At 34.6% G+C, this 16,188-nt stretch overlaps 1 protein-coding gene across 4 annotated transcripts in view; it reads right to left on the bottom strand.

The window, feature by feature from the left end:
* LOC127877376 (5-aminolevulinate synthase, erythroid-specific, mitochondrial-like) overlaps nt 1–16,188 on the bottom strand; it is a 68,610-nt gene that overhangs the window by 24,154 nt on the left and 28,268 nt on the right. The window contains exon 1 of one of the 4 annotated variants that reach the window (XM_052423152.1): nt 15,357–15,523. The exons of the other annotated variants lie outside the window; for them this stretch is intronic. Within the exon in view, the coding sequence (XP_052279112.1) occupies nt 15,357–15,370 (14 nt within the window). The 5' untranslated portion in view covers nt 15,371–15,523. Of the gene's footprint in view, nt 1–15,356; nt 15,524–16,188 lie in introns of those variants that run through there. 4 annotated transcript variants of the gene reach the window in all.

Here is a 16,188-nt window from a genome sequence, read left to right as displayed (position 1 = left end):
TCATAAGTCTTAATATTAAAAGCTTTATTTTTATATAAATAACATTTTTTCCACTTGATAAACCAGATAACCAACATAATATAATAACGTTAACAATGTAACAGTATGCTGCATAAATGTTTCAGAATTATTTATTAAAACCTAGAATCACACAAATATATATCATCTGAAAGGAAAAATAAATCAAACATCAGAAAATAAAGCATCTCAATTCAAATTGTTAAACAGTTTATACATTTGGTCATTTGAACATGATATACATCAACTTCTGTTTATTATCAAATTTCACAAATTCTAAAACAACACCTTTTGTTAAAAGGTTTTGTTAGTTGTGGTGGTTGATTTCCAGGTTCAATTAAATGAATATTTTTTCACATCTATTTCTTGACAGAAAGGCCCAGGATAATTGCCACCATCCATTCTTGTTGTCTGAAATAACACAAAACATATTTGTACAAACTGTATACAACAAATCAACACATAAATGTCACTATCTTTATAGATGTCCGAATTTTAACATTATAGTACATCGAGTGAAAGACCTACTTTTGATTTCAGAAATAGTTGGTATCTTAATTAAAATATATCGTTCCCAGAACATTTTAATAATGGAACTGTTAAACACAAACGCCTGTTGAAACAAGTTAACATGTGTTTTTGTCATGGTATTGATTAAAGAATAGCGTCCCTAATAATCGTTATAATTATTGATCTTCGTGACAGTTTATCCCAGGATAACATAATTGATAGTTAAATGTCATAAAGGAGCTGTTAATCCGATAATAACCCCTATAAACTTGACTATTTTATTTGGACATTCATGGTTTGAAATTGTTTTAAAAACTGTTGATTATGCGATTTTTGAACTTTTGGTACGAACCAGTTCGGAACAAAACTGAAGTTTCGTACCCATTGAAAATAACGAAAAAACACATATTATATGCAAAAATTCGTCACTACAACTACATTAAACAACAAATAAAATTTTATTCTCTAAAATATGACCGTATTTGTGCGTAAAATATGGAATGTTTGAAGTTGATAGGCGTAAATGGGTTTCGCATTGCGAGCACCTGTTAAATTAAAATCGTTCTTTTCTTATTGCTTTCATAATATTTTTTAGTCATTTTAATACTATCAATTTTATAAAATTGTAAAGAAATAATAAAATATTTACTTACAAATCAATTCCATTCAGGATTTCATTTGACGGTTGCATAATTATTGGGAAATTAGCAGACTTTGCTGATGAAAGCGTTGTAGCGTTCTTCAACTTCTTGCACAAACAATGATGGCGTAGCTGTTGGTAAATTCCAGCACATGTACATGATGAAGGAGGTTCACGTATTAATGTGGGTAATTAAAACTGGGTTTATTATGATGATTTATAACTCATTTGAACTTTTTCTAAAACCCGGCAAGCGTTTCGTGTTTAAAAGCCACCTTTTGGCATCCGAAAAAAAAGATTTTTAATTTTTTTTTTTTGGGTTTCCTCAAAAATTGGAGTTGGCGGGTCCGAAAATCATTTTCTTATAATTAAAAAATTGTGGCCTAAGGGACTACAAATGCGTTAAATACGTATCTAAGTGGGAAAGGATTAAAGAGAGGAAGATTTTGAAATGTTTATTGTTTAAATCTATTTTTTAGCTCTTTAAATCTATATTTTATCTCCGGTGATATAGTTAACAGACAAACGTCATGGTACCCTTAAAGCTCCCCACTATGTTCTATGGTGTGTTTAAACTAAACAAGAAATATCTTTAAAAAAGATATACGGCGTTGATTGTGGTTTGAGTTTGTGAAAGGTAAAGAGTTAAAAAAAATGAGACCAAGGATGGCGAATGTCTTTTTCTGTGCAGTTCTTAGCTAGATCACACGCAATACGGGATGTTACGCGGAGTTTTCGCGGCTTATTTTACATAATTACAAATTGCTGGTCATAAACCTATAGATACAAAACAGAAATCCAAATGAAGAGTGGAAGTGAAATTTAAACATATGAGTCAACCGGCTACACGCGATGTATCCGTACATATTTTAAATATTTATACGCGCGTTCTTCGAACAAACCTGTTTTAGTGGTTTGTCAGGCATTGCTTTTTGATTCGATTATTAACAGTATCGAGAATCATCGCGCTCATGCTTAATACATTAGGCAATATGGTGGAATAATTCTTGTTAAATTAATTAAAAATAATATTTATCATGGTATTGTTAAAAACACATAAAGACTCTATTATTGACATACCATAATTATATCGCCGAATATCTACTTTTAACATCTTTTGTGGTCTAAAGAAAATCTCAGTTCACCTAGTTCACGGATAGGGTCTATATTATATAACAAACTGGCCGCGAACTCAGGTCAGCACATAAGCGTCTTCGGACGCAGCGATGACCTGTAAATAAACCCTGATAACTCGCGGGTTGAAATGCAATGCATTAAAGTGAGGCCACGCTTCCACTGCTTTTTATTCTTTTACATGTTAACATGTTGATAGGAATATGAAAGTCAGTACTAAAATGAGAACATAGCCTTTAAGTAAAAACGCTGTTGCCTCTGAAAATAAAAGGTGGACGCACAAACTGTATTGATGTCGAGATTGAGTGTAAAATTGTTCTATCTTTTAAGCCTTTTCATTAGAGATAAAATTGTTTCATGCTGAACACGCAGTAAAACAGTGTTACAAAGACGCGGACATGTTTCCAATGTTCTGATGGTATGCTCATATCAGCCTATGGGATAACTGAAGTGTATTCATTCTAAACTAGCCGCGGGAAATTTTATTTGAATTTTATTGGACAGTTACAAAGGTCAGGTAAGGTGAAAAGCTGGCGTATACAGCTTACGCCGAAAAACAAAATAAAAATAGAACCAACTAACCCACATTTTTGGGATCCAGAAATGAGCTACATTTTTTGTCAGGCATGATGAAAATAACACTGCATAACTAAAATAACACTTAATTTGTAATTGATTTTAAGTTAGATATGTTTTTCACTACTTTGAAGTGTTAATATGATATTTGGTTCACATCCTATTTCAAATGTCTACAAACAATTTGCAATAATATTATTAATTGAAAGATTAAAAAAAGGCCCATGACAGAGTCACTTCATTTGGATTTCCAAATTACAGTAAATGTGTCATTTTCTGGGAATAGCCTTGCCTCATGACTATGATAATTATATAAACTTGTTTAAAGTAAAATATTAGGCGTTACAATGAAAACAAGAGAGCCATACAGTTCTGAGACCTTACCAAACAAAAAAACATTCAATATAAGTGTAATCATTTCATTTGTCATGAAACTAAAGCTGTCGCAAACATTTGTAAACATATGACATCTTTTTCATGCCTAAAAGGGCAAGTTTTTGTCAACAGGTTAAGAGTTCATAATCATGACTAGAAATTTGATGTCTCGGAAGGATATCTTCATAAAGAAATGTGTACCTTAACCAAAAATAGAGACATGCGAGTATTTCATGACTTGCAAACAAGTGATTTCACTGAGTAAGGGACCGCAACAATCCAGCATGTTAAAACAAAATATGTGAGTCACCAATAAAAGAGAGGCTGACACAATGATTTAACAAACAAACCAATGTATTACTACATTTGTAGTTGGGAGTCCAATCAATTAAACCCTTTACTCAGATATGACTTTTGATGTGCTTGCAGTCACTAAGACAATGAATTTAAAGAGAAGACCATGATTCTTTCAAGATTTTAAGTTTTAAGGGCATATTTTTTAATCATTTTCATCCCTGTTTCTTATGAGACAGCATAAAACCTGATCAGACTGCAGGTTACTTGCACAGGGTTCATACAGAGTTTCTCCAATGAAATTCAAGCACTTTTTAAGCACTTTTCAAGGGAAAAAAATCCAAATTCAAGCAATTTTTAGTCCGACCTACTGAAAACTGTATATTATTCTGTGGCCAATACTGACAATGTTTTCGCTAAATTAATTGGTCTCTTCTTGCCTAACATTCTATGTGAATTTCAACAGTCTGCACTACCCTGCTACAGTAACAACTGCTTAATCAAAAGTAAGATATTTCATTATGATATAGTAATTGACCAAGGCATTACACATACCAAAACAAACCTGTTATTTGTATTGAATATCATTATGTATTCTAAATGTTCAAAACAGATATTCCAGTGGTATAATATAGCTGCTACAAAATGTTAAAGACAATTATGCATCTGATACAAATTAGTTCTGAAGTAAAAATAGAAAACTAAAAATGTACAGAATCTCGCAACGGCAATATAAAATGCCATGTATTAATTGAGGTTTGTAAAAATTATACGTATTAAGAAATTTTCTACAGCAGGTACACATGTACATGTAAAATCTGTTATAGATGCAATAGTGTACTGTTTATGTTCAGACTGAGTCTGCACTCATTTAAGGTTCATGGGGGGGATAAAATTCATTAAAACTTCGCTTTGGTTTTTCTTCATTGAATGTGGTACAATATGGTCAAACTATATATCATTTTAAAGCTAAAGACGGATAGAATAACATAAACACATTTTTGACAGTCAATATTTGTGTGCTTTATTCATATTTTGGTTTAAAACCAATATATTTTTACACTAATTTACAAAATCTCAATCTAAAGTTAGGAAGGATATGCACTACCTTAAGTTGAATAAATACAAAGCTATATACATATACAAGGTCAAGTTAGAAACATTTCACAGAAAATTATTGTCATAAAACAACAAATGAGTTTTTATTCAACTGCCTTTTTTGGATAAATATCCTAAACAAAGTTCTAAAAATAACTAAAACGTAACTACTTTTTAAAAATCCAGGTACGGTGGATAATAAGAGTCACAATTCTATTTCAAAGGCTTAACAATTGTGTTATTTACCTCTCAACAAAATTGCAAATTTTAAACCATCTCAAAGTGAAATAGATTGCAGACGACATATAAAATTGTAAAGGAATATAAAGAAATTGGCAAAACGATTGATTTTATATTTCTATTCCTTCTACCCATTTTGAAAGCGTGGCCATCGCTGTGATCCGTAGAAAAACGTGCAAAACAAATCGGTCGAAACCACGTGCAGTGGTGAGAAAAACTGGTATGTGTATACACATACCTGAGAAAACACAATACTTTTTTTGACAGTTGGATGGCAACTAGTAAAACAACTTTTAACATTAAATAGCAAGAGATCGCACTAAATAATAGAAATGACCACGTAGAGATATCATCACTTACCTTATTACAAATATTATCCAGCTGAAAATTGTCCCCCACACGTCTTTTTTAGTTTATTTGTATTGTTTTTCTGGAGCCGAAGTGCATCTCACAGAATATCCATCCAACTTCCGTTGTTTTCACTTTCGTTTAAAAGAATTATTTCTACTTTTAGATTGTTAAAGCGATGTATTATTATATATTATCTATAGAATAGTATACCGTGATGAATTGTACAGAGTTACGTATCGATCTTTCTATCAGTCTGTAAGCGTACTATTTTATACGCAATAATATATGTCGTGTGATTCGACAACGATTGTAAACATTGGTGAAATGCTTCTTACATAGTTATTCTTTTGAGTGTTTATATGGTCTGATCGTGCAGTTTGCAAACATCAACGGAAAGATTACAATCCAATGCATTTGTCATCGTCAACCGTTTGGAATGTCAATTAGGCGATGAGTGAGTTTTTAGCATGTTTCTTTCTATTTTATTAATTTAAAAATGGCTGCCCCCATGGTGATGAAATGACATGTGTTCGAGTTTCGATATTTCTAGATATGTAAACTTTTTTTACTATTTAAGCGTAACTTGCCCTCGTCAATGTCGATATTATTCACTAGTTATATAATTTTCCGCCAAAATACGTGGAATAAACATGATTCAGATTTTTGAAAATAATGTTTATTTTAGTGTTAAAATCGCTTTGTATTTTGATTGATTTTGTGGATGTTATGATACGTTGATGTACAAAATTGGTAGCAGTTTGAAGGAAAAACATCCTTTAAAGCATATATGTATACATTTTCAATGTGGCACTCTTCCTTTAGTCAAATTTGAGTTCAATGCTAGGGGTCCCACATTTTTCAAAATGAAGCCTCTACATGTACCTTAAACAGATTGCAGTTTCTTCACAGTATCATCTAATTTATTTGACAATCAGTCAAGTGCAACTTTTTTGTCTTTTACAGTACGTCTGAATGATTTGGGTTAACCGAATGAATTTGCTTCACAGACAAACTGCATTTTAGGTGGCTTTTCAACGCCGATTCCCCCATACTGTCGATCTCTATACCTGTTCTGCGTTCTTTACAAGATGCTTTGACTTTAGAATCGGCATTGTCAACAACCCAAGGGTACTTCAAAAGCCACCCTTTCTGAAAAATGAACTTATTCGCTGGCATATTTAAACTTGTCAGCACCGTAATGGCATAATGCGTACAACAAAAACCGTACTAGACCAATTGGCGGAAGATTAGTAGTAGTTGCCTCTCTTACGTTCTAAAACCCGTACCAACCCGTACCGATCCAGTACCTGCCCGTATGAACAGATCCGAAGCGTAATAAATCGTGAAAAAAACTACGACTTCCAACTCACGGAGATTAAATATTTGTATCCGTTTTTCAAGCACTTTTCCAGCCAAATTCAAGCACTTTCTAAGCACTTGTCAAGGCTATGGTTAAAAATAAGCACTTTTAAGCACTCCAGATCGTTTTTAAGCACTTTTCAAGATAAACCTTGATTTTCAAGCACTTTTCAAGGTCTATGCGAACCCGTTTGCAGGCTGTTATGGATTTATGCTGGTTGCTTATAGGGTAACTCGCCCTTGAGTCGATTTTGCCCTTGAGTCGGACATTTTTATCTTTGTAGTTTTCAAAGATCAGTTATGTTTAGCATGATTTGTGACGTTATAACGAACAATTTATCCTTCATACTCAAAATAAATAAAATTTTGAAATGAAATGTTATCAAATATTATCTCATGATGAATTTGGATTCATTTAAGTTTTAATTACTTCTGGTGACGGAAAATTCAGAAATTTCAATTATCGATTGTCTTTATACCATCGGCATTTTGGTCAGATACGTTTGACAGCATTCACAAATTACTTTAAATTGAAAACATAACCTTATTCTTTAATAATGAAAGGTAATTTTCAGTGGTTTGCTCTATTGAATATGTATTACAGTAAAAAATGAATTACAACTCAATTAGCCCTTGAGGCGAACGCAATTCGCTCTCAATATGGCGAACATGAGTTTATGTAATGGCAGAGGCATACGGATGAGAATTAACCATATACATGTATTCATTCCAATTAACATGACTCCATCTATAAAGAATCCCATAGCCCACAAACAACAAGAATCACACAATGTTTTATCTTTTTATGTCTGTACTTTTCTTTGTCACCCCCAGTGCTACAGATGGTTCTGCTGTTGTAAAGGTCGGTTAGACACTAAAAGTGACCATGTCATTTTTCCTCTTTTTATAACTTACATTCGTCAACATGTTGACACACGAATAAACTTATAAAATCAACACATGTCTGTTACTGTGCAATTTGCATTTTTAACAAGATGTGTTTGAGAAACACAATGTCCCCCTATATGATGTTTGACCTTGTAGGATGACCTTGACCTTGACCCTTCACCACTCAAAATGTGCAGCTCCTTGAAATACACACCCATTTCAAATATAAAATTGCTAGCTTCAATATTGCAGAAGTGACATTACATGCGCAATTTTGACCCATATACTTGACCTTGAAGGATGACCTTGACCTTTCACCACTCAAAATGTGCAGCTCCATGAGATACACATGCATGCCAAATATCAAGTTGCTATCTTCAATATTGCAATAGTATTCATAAAAAAGCGATTTGGGCCACATTTAGTTGACCTCTGACCTTGAGGATGACCTTGACCTTTCACCACTCAAAATGTGCAGCTCCATGAGATACACATGCATGCCAAATATCAAGTTGCTATCTTCAATATTGCAAAAATATTCATAAAACAAGCGATTTGGGCCACATATATTTGACCTCTGACCTTTAAGGATGACCTTGACCTTGACCTTTCACCACTCAAAATGTGCAGCTCCATGAGATACACATGCATGCCAAATATCAAGTTGCTATCTTCAATATTGCAAAAGTATTCATAAAATGAGCGATTTTGGCCACCTATATTTGACCTCTGACCTTGAAGGATGACCTTGACCTTTCACCACTCATAATGTGCAGCTTTATGAGATACACATGCATGCCAAATATGAAGTTGCTATCTTCAATATAGCAAAAGTTATTGCAAAATGTTAAAGTTGGCGCAAACAGACAGACAGACCAACCAACCAACAGACAGGGCAAAAACAATATGTCCCCCACTACTGTAGTGGGGGACATAAAAATATAGGGAATGTATAACCAAATAAATGCTAAATACAAATCTGTGTCCGTGTTAAGAGCGAACATGACCGACTCGTGGGCGAATTCAGTGGGTATTGTTATTAAAGTAATTTTAAATGAACATAAGCTGGGAATCAAATAATTATTTGTAAAATAGATTCATATGATATGATAGTTCAAGCCTGCACAAGCTGAGTCCCGGCTTTGATCACAAAGCTTTTTATTATAGACTTATACCACTAACCCGTCCGACTCAAGGGCGAGTTACCCTACTCCGCTTACTCTTTGCTTCTGAGTGGGAAAGGGTTAAAAGAAAAAAGTGAACAATTATCATAGAAGATTTGATTTTTTTTTAATATCCAAATTGACCCATGTAGCTGGTGCTTTTTAATTCCCCTAAAAAGCTGTGGTATCAAATTTATATATTACCTTGTTCTATCAAAATCCTTGCCTTAAAACAGCTGGCGGTATCAAATCCCCTTCAAAACATGATGCTATAACCCCCCCCCCCCCCGCCAATATTTATCCCTTGAAGGTAGATGCCGATGCCTTCCCTCCCTCCCTCCCCCCCCCCCAACAAAAAACAACAACAACAAAACAACAACAAACAAACCCAACATCAACAAGAGATGTCTCCATCGGAAGACATATGCCCCCGAAAAACACTTTTTCAAAACCTAAACACAGATTGCCAAACCTAAACGCGGACCCATAGTTCAAGGTCAAGGTCAAAGGGGTCAAAACTTTTGTGCGTATGGAAAGGCCTTGTCAACACATGCATACCAAATATGAAGGTAATATCTGAAGCGACATAGAAGTTATGAGAATATTTCGAAACCTAAATGCAAAAGTGTGACAGACAGACGGACGGAAAGACGGCAGTGAGATCACTGTATGCCCTCCATGGGGGGAATAAAAAAAACAAGAGGGCCTGAAATGCCCAAAGTCGCTCACCTGAGATAACAAGATATTATTGGGACAAATCTTCTGACCAAGTTTCACGAAGATCGGAAAATAAATGTGGCCTCTAGAGTGTTAACAAGGTTTTACTATAGCCATATAAGGAAAGATGCTCCGCCCCCTGGCAGCCATGTTTTTCAACCAACCGGCATCATTTTTGAACTCATCCAAGATATTATCGGGATGAATCTTCTGACCAAGTTTCATGAAGATCGGACAGTAAATGTGGCCTCTAGAGTGTTAACAAGATTTTACTATAGCCATATAAGGAAAAATGCCCCGCCCCTTGGAAGCCATTTTTTTCAAGCAAACATAATTATTTTCGAACTCATCCAAGATATCATTGAGACCAATCTTCTGACCAAATTTCATGAAGATTGGACAAAAAAATGTGGCCTCTAGAGTGTTAACAAGGTTTTACTATAGCCATATATAGCCATATAAGGAAAAATGCCCTGCCCCTGGTGGCCATGTTTTTAAAGCAACCAAAACCATTTTCAAACTCATCCAAGATATCATTGGTACAAATCTTCTGACCAAGTTTCATGATGATCCGAAAATAAATGTGACCTCTAGAGTGTTAACAAGGTTTTACTATAGCCATATAAGGAAAATAGCCCCGCCCCTGTGGAAGTGATTTTTTTTTGCTTTTTTTTTGTTACAGCCTGTGGCATTTGGATTGGGAAAATTAGCGCAATAAACCATGAAATTGGGAAAAAAGCGAGATCAACCATGAAATTGGGAAACATTATAAATATGATTATAAGAACAGAATAAAAATTGCTAAGTTCATGTTTGACAGCATTTTTATATTATAAAGTGTTGCTTTCATGTCTTCTTACAACATTTAGTTAATATCCTTCCACATGCATATTAAACTTGAAATAATCTATAGATTCTTCAATATACATGTACCATTATGATTTAATCATAATCTCTTTAAGAGTATGAATTTAATTCAGGATAATTTTTAAAGTAAACAAGGGCTGTTTGTAAAACATGCATGCCCCCCAAATGGGCTCTAAGTTGTAGTGACAGCCATTTTGTAAATATGTTTTTTGTCACTGTGACCTTGACCTTTGACCTAGTGACCTGAAAATCAATAGGGGTCATCTGCGAGTCATGATCAATGTACCTATGAAGTTTCATGATCCTAGCCATAAGCTTTCCTGAGTTATCATCAGGAAACCATTTTACTATTTCGGGTCACTGTGACCTTGACCTTTGACCTAGTGACCTGAAAATCAATAGGGGTCATCTGCCAGTCATGATCAATGTACCTATCAAGTTTCATGATCCTAGGCATAAGCGTTCTGGAGTTATCATCTGGAAACCATTTTACTATTTCGGGTCACCGTGACCTTGACCTTTGACCTGGTGACCTGAAAATCAATAGGGGTCATCTGCTAGTCATGATCAATCTACCTATCAAGTTTCATGATCCTAGGCATAAGGGTTCTTGAATTATCATGCGGAAACCATTTTACTATTTCGGGTCACCGTGACCTTGACCTTTGACCTAGTGACCTGAAAATCAATAGAGGTCATTTGCTAGTCATGATCAATCTACCTATGAAGTTTCATGATCCTAGGCATAAGCGTTCTTGAATTATCATCCGGAAACCATTTTACTATTTCGGGTCACAGTGACCTTGACCTTTGACCTAGTGACCTCAAAATCAATAGGGGTCATCTGTGAGTCATGATCAATGTACCTATTAAGTTTCATGATCCTAGGCCTTAGCGTTCTTGAGTTATCGTCTGACAACCACCTGGTGTACGGACCGACCGACCGACATGAGCAAAATAATATACCCCCTCTTCTTCGAAGGGGGGCATAAATATGATATGGTGAAAACATTAACAAATATTAACAAACACGCTTTTGTGTTCTTGCTGTGTTAATGTTGTATTTAATAGAGCTAAAAGAATACATTTCATTTGTTTACCTTTTAATATCTTGCACAATTGACATCCTCAGTTCAATGCTATTTCACCAAACTATACAGCATGACAAACATAATAAAGCAGAATATGCATATGAATCTGAATATACACAGATCCACTAACATATACATCAAATCATGTTTGTCTCTTTCCATTTTTGAACGGTTCTCGTCTTAAATGCTTTAACTTTGTTAACTCCAATTTCCCAACACAGATTTCAGTGACGCACATTCACTATGAACATTTCTTATAAATATTTGTTGTTGTTCATCTCAAACATGGTATTTTGCGTTAATTGACACACACATTAAATTATCTCCTAATAACCATGTGATATCGCTGTTAATTTTAGTGTTATTTATCATTTTAGCTGCTCATCGCAAACTTCTCGTCTGCTTGCCGCCATCTTAGACATGTGTAAAAACAGGCGTTAACAATCGGGATACATCGACTATCGTCTGTATCCTCCGCAATACAGAGAGAGATGTGTGGATAGCAACGTAAAATCGTATTCAGCTACATTCGCGAACATTCGTAAGTCAGTTGTCATTCGGCGAAGACTCGACAAACTCGATCAGCACTCGTTCTACTAAATTAACGCTAAATGACATTGTTATCTTATTGGCTTAATTGGGAAAATTTTGTCATTTTTGGGAAATTTTGGTCAGATTTTTGGGAAAAAACGTAATTTTTTGCAATTGGGAAGCAGCCAAATATCGGCGGTAATTTTGGGCAAAAAAAATCACTGTGTGGTGGCTATGTTTTTCAACCAACCAGCATCATTTTTGAACTCGACCAAGATATTATTGGGATGAATCTTCTGACCGAGTTTCATGAAGATCGGACTATAAATGTGGCCTCTAGAGAGTTAACAAGATTTTACTATAGCCATATATAGCCATATAAGGAAAAATGCCCCGCCCCTTGGCAGCCATGATTTTCAAGCAAACATTACCATTTTTGAACTCATCCAAGATATCATTGAGACCAATCTTCTGACCAAATTTCATGAAGATTGGACAATAAATGTGGCCTCTAGAGAGTTAAAAAGGCAAATGTTGACGCTGCACAACGCACGACGGACAACGGACAAAAGCTCACCATGAGCACGTTGTGCTCAGGTGATCTAACAAAAAACAATAGCATCAACTGACAGCTGGTGCTAATATATTAACTGTACCTTCCCACAATAGCTGATGCTATTAAATTCCCTCATTACCTGCTGTTTTCAAGTTTTCCTCAATAGTGGTATGATGGAAAATCTGCTTATTACTGATTTCCGACATTTTCTTTTACTTGGACAAAGGGTTTATTGTTTGGGCTATCAAAACTTTTACTGGCTTCCTCTAAGTCCTAATGAAACAAATATAAAATATCAATTTTCTAATTTTTATGAATACTGCAGCCATATTAGTACAATAAAAACTATTTGTGTTAAAAGAGCATGATAGAATTGTGTTTATACCAAATGTAGTTTTTCAAAAATTGCAATTAACAATAAAGGAAAGAGAATATGGTTGAAAATATTCCTTGTTGTACTAATACTAAGAATACAATAACCTAAAAGTATATCAACATAGCACGTTGATAATGGAAGTATCAGGTAATGATATTAATACCAGTTGAATTATTCAGCAATTTGTTGTTAATGTTAGATTATATGGAAAAAGTGCTTCTTGGTAGGGATGATGATTCAAAATAGGCAGGACAAAAACCAATGAGCAATTCAGTAAAATTATGAATTGTATTGCAGACAAAAACTGACAATGTACAATTCTACCATTACCTTGTTTAATTATCTAAACTCATTTACAAACAAGAGGGCCTGAAAGGCCCAAAGTAGCTCACCTGAGATAACAAGATATTACGGGGACAAATCTTCTGACCAAGTTTCATGAAGATCGGAAAATAAATGTGGCCTCTAGAGTGTTAACAAGGTTTTACTAAAGCCATATAAGGAAAAATGCCCCGCCCCTAGCAGCCATGTTTTTCAACCAACCGGCATCATTTTAAAACTCATCCAAGATATTATCGGGATGAATCTTCTGACCAAGTTTCATGAAGATCGGACAGTTAATGTGGCCTCTAGATTGTTAACAAGACTTTACTATAGCCATGTAAGGAAAAATGCCCCGCCCCTTGGAAGCCATATTTTTCAAGCAAACATAATTATTTTCAAACTCATCCAAGATATCATTGAGACCAATAAATGTGGCCTCTAGAGTGTTAACAAGGTTTTACTATAGCCATATATAGCCATATAAGGAAAAATGCCCCGCCCCCTGGTGGCCATGTTTTTAAAGCAACCAAAACCATTTTCGAACTCATCCAAAATATCAATGGGACAAATCTTCTGACCAAGTTTAATGATGATCGGAAAATAAATGTGGCCTCTAGAGTGTTAACAAGGTTTTACTACAGCCATATAAGGAAAAATGCCCCGCCCCCGTGGTGGCCATGTTTTTCAACCAACCGGCATCATTTTTTAACCCGTCCAAGATATTATTGGGATGAATCTTCTGACCGAGTTTCATGAAGATCGGACTATAAATGTGGCCTCTAGAGTGTTAACAAGATTTTACTATAGCCATATAAGGAAAAATGCCTGTCCCTTCGCAGCCATGTTTTTCAAGCAAACGTAACCATTTTCTTACTCATCCAAGATATAAATAAGACAAATCTTCTGACCAAATTTCATGAAGATTGGACAATAAATGTTGCCTCTAGAGTTTTAACAAGGTTTTACTATAGCCATTTAAGGAAAAATGACCCGACCCCTGGCGGCCATTATTTCCAACCAACCTGCATCATTTTTGAACTCGTCCAAGATATTTTTGGGAGAATTTTCTGACCAAATTACATGAAGATTGAACAATAAATGTAGCCTCTAGAGTGTTAACAAGATTTAACTATAGCCATATATAGCAATTTGAGAAAAAATGCCCCGCCCCTTGGCAGCCATGTTTTTCAAGCAAAAGTTACCATTTTTGAACTCATCTAAGAATATATTGGGACAAATCTCCTGAGCAAGTTTCATGAAGATATGAAAATAAATGTGGCCTCTAGAGTGTTAACAAGGTTTTACTATAGCTATATAAGGAAATATAGAGAAAACTGCCAGGCCCCCTGGCGGCCATGTTTTTTCACCGATCTGGACCATTTTCGAACTCGTCCGAGATATCAATGAAACCAATGTTTTGACCAAGTGATGATTGGGCAAAAATTGTGACTTCTAGAGTGTTCACAAGGTTTCTCTATAGCCATTTAAGGAATACTGCCACGCTCCTGGTGGCCATGTTTTTCAACGGACCAGAACCATTTTTGAACTCAACCAACATATCATTTAAACAAACATTTTGACAAAATTACATGAAGATTGGGCATCAAATGTGACTTCTACAGTGTTCACAAGGATTTTCTTTCTTTTTACCAAATGACCTAGTTTTTGACCCAGCATGACCCAGTTTCGAACTCAGTCGAGGTATCAATGGGACAAATGTTCTGACCAAGTTTCATGAAAATCGGACAATAAATGTGGCCTCTAGAGTGTTCACAAGGCAAAATGTTGACGCCGCACGATGGGCAACGGACAAAAGGCGATCACAAAAGCTCACCATGAGCATGTTGTGCTCAGGTGAGCTAAAAAATGTATTTGTAATATGAAAATATTTCAAGAAATAACAGGACACAAAAATAAAGCACAATTCTGTTAAACCTTTTATGTCACCATTTATTTTACACCAGAAGAGCATTAAAAAGTAATTTATTTTCATTTAAATAAAGAAATAAACCTCTGATAATATTCCTTTTATTAACAGTTTGGCATTGCACCTTTATCAAAACTATGGAAAAATTCTGTTCTCTACGTTGCTATGTCTTTTGACAACACATTTCAAATATTAGAGGCAATGATGTTTGTAAACGTCAAATAAAAAATAATAGAAATAATACAAAATCAATAAATTAAGTATGGAATTGTGCATTTAGTTTAAGAGGAAAACAAATATTATATAAATTATGTTACTCACACTGTTCTATTCATATTACATACACATCCACTGCAGCAACAACAAAACTACGGTAACTGTATTGCAACTTAAAAGTGAATAACTGACTCAGGACTACTGTCTGTCACACATAAGAGACTGTACACTGTATGAATGTTTACCTAAGTTTTGATAAGACATTTGTCAGTCAGACCACAGTGTCTCTAGTGGTGTTGATGGATGTGCCCCTCATATCTTACCAATGATCACGTTTATTTCAACATGCCTAGGGGCTATCTTGTAATCAGTGTTGATATATTTTTAATTGGCAAATTTTTGAGTTAATGTTTTTTATTCTTTTTTTTATATTTGTGGTATGGTGGTCACACTTATCAGTGCTGAAAAGTGCAGGTATAAGGATGTTTTGCCTAAAATATTTTCTTAACAAAGCTACCGGTAGTTATGTATAAAGAATAAAGACTTTTTTCAAATAAGCAATATGTGATTTTAATAAGGATGTGTACATTAGTTTTTATATATTTTTTCTACCATGATACAGTATGTTATGCAAATGCCATTGTACAATGTTAACATTTTCTGCAGTAATTTAGTCAGTTATCAAAATATAACAGTTAAATAAGGGTCACATTTGGGATATGACCAACTCAGTTTAGAAATCCCCATGGGTCCGAAAAGACTAGCGTTTCTATACTCAGATGTTTGTAAGCCAAATGTTTACAGAAAAAAACAAACAACAACAACGTGTTCATTAACAGTAATTAATGAAGCCATTCCTAACTTACAAGATTTTTCAAATTTGGCTACTGATAAAGAATTTGTATCAAAACTAATTCAACTATCAACCAAGCAATAC

Source organism: Dreissena polymorpha, chromosome 1 (genome assembly GCF_020536995.1).
Source record: "Dreissena polymorpha isolate Duluth1 chromosome 1, UMN_Dpol_1.0, whole genome shotgun sequence".
Lineage (NCBI taxonomy): Eukaryota > Metazoa > Mollusca > Bivalvia > Myida > Dreissenidae > Dreissena > Dreissena polymorpha.
The sequence above is the reverse complement of the archived record's forward strand: the minus strand, read 5'-3'. Positions and strand labels throughout refer to the sequence as shown.